The sequence below is a fragment of the Pungitius pungitius genome, chromosome 2 (genome assembly GCF_949316345.1).
Source record: "Pungitius pungitius chromosome 2, fPunPun2.1, whole genome shotgun sequence".
NCBI lineage: Eukaryota > Metazoa > Chordata > Actinopteri > Perciformes > Gasterosteidae > Pungitius > Pungitius pungitius.
In genome coordinates this window covers 9204338-9209073 of record NC_084901.1, presented here as the reverse complement: position 1 = coordinate 9209073, position 4736 = coordinate 9204338, and the positions used below count along the sequence as shown (strand labels likewise).

Sequence of the window (4736 nt, the reverse complement as noted above, 5' to 3'; positions counted from 1 at the left end):
GGATTCTCCAACATCTTGTTAATGTAATGAATCTAATCTGAAATACTGCATGTCGTCCTGTCCTACTTAAAAAGAAACATGATGAAGCAAGTCAGGACCTAGTTACTAAATTGTAAATCATGTCTGAGTAGTAACAGCCCATAGATCCTGCATGGATTAGCCATTATATGTAATGATGTGGCTTAAAACGCATCAAGATTAAAATTATGTATACATATTTTCACCATTTTATTATCAAAATCAACATTCATTTCACATTGCTGTACATCTGTCTTCTTTTCTTTATTGTTTTGTTCCTCACTTTGATGTATTGTTATATTCACATTACGCTACCGTAAAACAACATTAACAGAGCCACGATATGCACAAAAGTCCAAAAGGAAAGAACATATATTGACTTTGATGTTTCAAATTAAAGGCACTAGTTCTTAAAGTTGATCAAATAAACAAGATATCATCACCAACACTATCATTGTCACCTTTAGTCACGTCATTCTCACAATCACTGTTACATAAGACGCGTGGTTACATCATCATCGCGCTGGGACGTTCCTCAGTCGGCACTAGAGAGGCAGGAAGCTGGGGGGCTGCAGAAAGTCCCTCTTGCCGTAGGTGCCGGATCCCACGTTGGTCGGTGCGTAGACCGTACCGATAGTGTTACTAGATCGGACCAGGAAGTCCGCTAGCCTTTGGGTGACGCAGGTTGCTGTGTTACATTTTCTTTTCTCCATGTGGTGGCTGCATAAGAGAAAGTACAGTGAGAGAAGATGTTTATCATGTGATGGGGATTCAAGGCAGTTCCTGGTGGGTGTACATTTTGACAGCCTGTTTTAAAGCTGGATGGAATTTTTTGATAAAACAGTAAAACACACTATTGGTTTCTATTATTGGCATCACCTGTCCATAGCTGTGAGTCCCCTCTGCGGTCGTGAACCCACAAGGCCGAAGAAAGCGTTGGATATTAGCCCAGGAGCTAACCAGCCATCAGTGTCTGGGAGATCACTTTCCCGCTCGCTGGATGAGCTCGGACTGAAGTACCTGAGTCACAAATGGAAAAGGTCCAAATGGTTTCACACTGATGGCTGAATACAGCCTCTTGAAAACATCCACAAGTCCCAAGAGCAAGAAGACAAAGTGGGCACTTAGCTCCACATGAGTTGCACAATGCAGCACGATTGGCTTCTACCTCGAGAGCTATCAATGCCCTAGTGCTCCTCACGCAGGACATTACAGTCATACTTGTCAAACATTTTCCTTAATATTCAGATGCTTATCTGCTGACCTCCAATCTGATGCCATCCACTTTTTAGTAAAGTGAAACCTTCACAATTGTATTGATTGCCATTGTTTAACACTCTGCCTAATGTTACACCACTACATAATTGCACAGCCAGACCTCAGTGCTCTGCTTGGAGTGTGTACACTTACCTGTAGCTTGGGGCAGCAGTGATGCAGCGCAGCACCACAAGCAACACAAGGAGAAGCACAGGCAGCCTCAGGTGATACATAGTGTAGGAATTACCTGGATCAACAAAAATACAGCAAAATTGGATTTATTACAGATGCCTAGAGGATCCAAAATGCAAAATGTGTGATCAATATTTGTAACCTTCCTTTCACAATGCAGACCTGGTCAAAAGACAGCACAGTCATTTACCAATTTATTTCATCAGCGCATGAAGTCAGAATAGAAGATAAGTGTCATTTCTATATACGTTTGGATTTATTTTTATACAGTACCATTCAAAAATGTAGACACTTTTTTCTCATTCAATTCAATGAGTGTGTCTATACTTCTACTTAGTTATACTATAGTTTTATAGAATCCATAATTCAAATGCAGTTTATTTCAAAGTTCAATGCTTCAGTAACAATACTACATTGTCACCTAACAGGAAATAACCATTTGAACATTGATATGAATATTCTATTTTATATACAATAATACAATAGGGTTACCTCTAGCAACTAAATATAAATCTGTGATTTCTTTCCTTTAAATAGCTGACAATAATCATCATACAATATATGAAAAAATAGAATGAGAACATTTCTCAAAAAACCTTCTTTTGTCTGATCTGCAGTCCAAAACCCAACGATATTAATATAATTTAAGTAAGGGGAAAATAAATTGAAAATCTGCAGAATTAAGAAAGTAGAAACGGATAAGGAAGAAAATCTTTTTTCTTTCCGTAAATCATTTTATTCACATTTCCCTTTAATCTAATAAGGCATATGTCGTTTCTTACCATCAAATAATTTTTATCTTAAATTAAACTATATAGTATTTGGAACAAAGGAGTTTTTACGAAAATCTGTAAAAGGAAAATCCTATTCAAACCAACAAGAAAACCATTGCACCATTTGCAGATTGAAACAAGAATTAGACTCAAGCACAGATCCGGCTAAAAAGACAAACAAAGCCCTTTCAATCAGTTGAGTACTTACTTTCTGTTGTGTCAGCCAGTAGGCAGTAGATCCCAGTCTGTCACTGGAGCCCTCCAGGGTTTGTCAGACTGTCACACACACCGACTCCAACAGTTATAGGCTCATTGCTCAAACCACTTGTGACATCAGCTCTGTCCAAATATAGTCTTGCATTTTCATCTACATAGAATGGGGCCACAGGGAGGGAGGGTCGGGGGCATGGGGGTGTTCTTACATACGGCATACGCACGCTCAGCTGTATCTTAGTGTACACTCTTCAATGTGTGTGGACGCAGACCATTGCACATTTTAACAACACACACACACACACCAACCAATCTTCGTACGTCACTATCCTCATCACCACCTTCGTCATCATTTTCATCAGCTTCTGTGATTGGATTGACCCGCCATGAACCCTCACCGGGGACGGGAAAGTTGTCTTCCCAATAATGTGAGGAAGTTTTAGGTCACCAAACTTTGGCCATGCCCAAGCTTCCCTATGGGCTTCATCAATGATGAATTATGAATGTGAAGATGAATTATTGTTAATAATGAATGGCATCTCATTATTTTGACGGGACGCGTCACAAACAACTCAAGAAGTACTAATTAATGAAGTGAACTTTGAGGAACGCTTGTCACATTTGACTTGGAAGCTTCATATTAACATTAAGTTTATATTATTATTAACATTAAAGATGATTATGCCAACTCAATGCTTTACACCAATAATGTATCAAATGATCATTTGTAACTACAGATAATGATAACCGGACTGGTTTTATAGCCCTCACCGTTACTCTTTTGGAGGGGGGCATCCCTTGGGAGTAAAGCACAAAATCTGTTGCTGGTCGCTTTTTAGAGACAAAACAAGGATTGAAAAGAGGGTTTTAAGAATAAGATAGAGAATATGGACCCCAGGGCGGCACAAGAACGTAACCAAATCTCAGTTCTGTTGGGCTCTCAATTCGACTCCCAATTTATGTTAGATCTTTAGTCCTCCGCAACATGAGAGCTGATGTGCTGTCAGCTGATGGCTTTGTTTGAAATTAAATTATAAAGAATTACGTCAGATTGCTTACTTGCAGTTATGAAAATATTAGAGAGTGCACCTAATGGTATTAAATTTAACATGGACATGTACCACCTCTATTTAACACCCCTAAAGCCACCAAGGTCAAAGGAACACAAACACAGAGAGACTGAGAGGTTATTGTTTTTAATTTCTCTACCTTTGCATGCATTAGAGTATAAGCTATGAATTTCTAACTTGAATAACTCATATTTGTTATTACCTCGCCGAGTTCTAAAGCACATAACAAACCATTTAAATACTTCAAGATGATAGTAATTGTATTTGTAGTTGTATTATGTTATGCACTGCAGAACCAATTTCATTTGTGTTGGTTGATTAAATTATAATACTAATTTGATTTAATATGTAAATATCTTATCAAATATTAACCACTCACGTCGGAATTAATAGGGTGTTTAGAAAGGTTAATGTGCACAATCTTCAAAGAAATGACAAGGGGGAAGGAGAAAGAGGAGAAAGAAAAAGCAGAGAAAGAGAGAGATTGAGGATAGTGGATGTCTGGTTTTTTAAGCAATTGAGGGGAACATCTACTGAGTTTATTTCTGTTATTTTTCTTTGGATAAATTTGGTATTCTGAGGAGCACGATGTTACTTGGGTTGTGGTTCAATTTTTTGCATGTGCTGCAGAAACAAAGCCACTATTTCCTTGAAACCTCCTCACGTAAAGGGTGAAGCTGAGTGATTTTTAAGATATCACACTTCTTCTTAGTTGGATTTCTATTTTTGCTTCAGAGAAGCTTCATTTCCATTTTTACATTCAGTGCAGAGATTCGTTCTTGGAGCATTACAGACGCTCATGTGCTTCTGCCACAAACTGAAAGATCTTGGGGAATGACAGCCTAAATATTCAGCGAAGTCCTCAAATACATAACCAGTGAGTGTGTGTGTGTGGAGTCATTCTGGTCCTTAATGCACCTACAGACTTAAATGTACAGTTAATGTCATCAACTCCTTCATGTTCTGGGAAAACCTATAAATGACCATTGTCAGACGTTTTGTGTTTTAGGCTGATTTTATGGGTTAGGCTGATTAATCCTCATACTTTTCCTCCAGCCTAAATATGCCGCTGATGTCGCTGAAAATAAACTTTCAATAGTAGAGAAATTAAAGTCATTAAATTTTGGAAACAATTTACTGCAAATGATTGAAGACATGAAGAAACAACCCTTTTGTTTTTATTCATTCTCAGGGCTTTCATTGGCATCATTTT

General features: G+C 38.1%; 1 protein-coding gene across 1 annotated transcript; it reads right to left on the bottom strand.

The window, feature by feature from the left end:
* Positions 1–263: 263 nt before the first annotated feature.
* On the bottom strand, positions 264–2653 carry LOC119211641 (calcitonin gene-related peptide 2). The gene is made up of 4 exons (XM_037462693.2): positions 2449–2653; positions 1429–1522; positions 898–1038; positions 264–738 (listed from the first exon to the last, which is right to left on the bottom strand). Exons 2-4 carry the CDS (start codon positions 1506–1508, stop codon positions 564–566), a joined length of 396 nt encoding a protein of 131 aa, XP_037318590.1. The 5' UTR covers positions 1509–1522; positions 2449–2653; the 3' UTR covers positions 264–563.
* Between the last annotated feature and the right edge of the window lie 2083 nt (positions 2654–4736).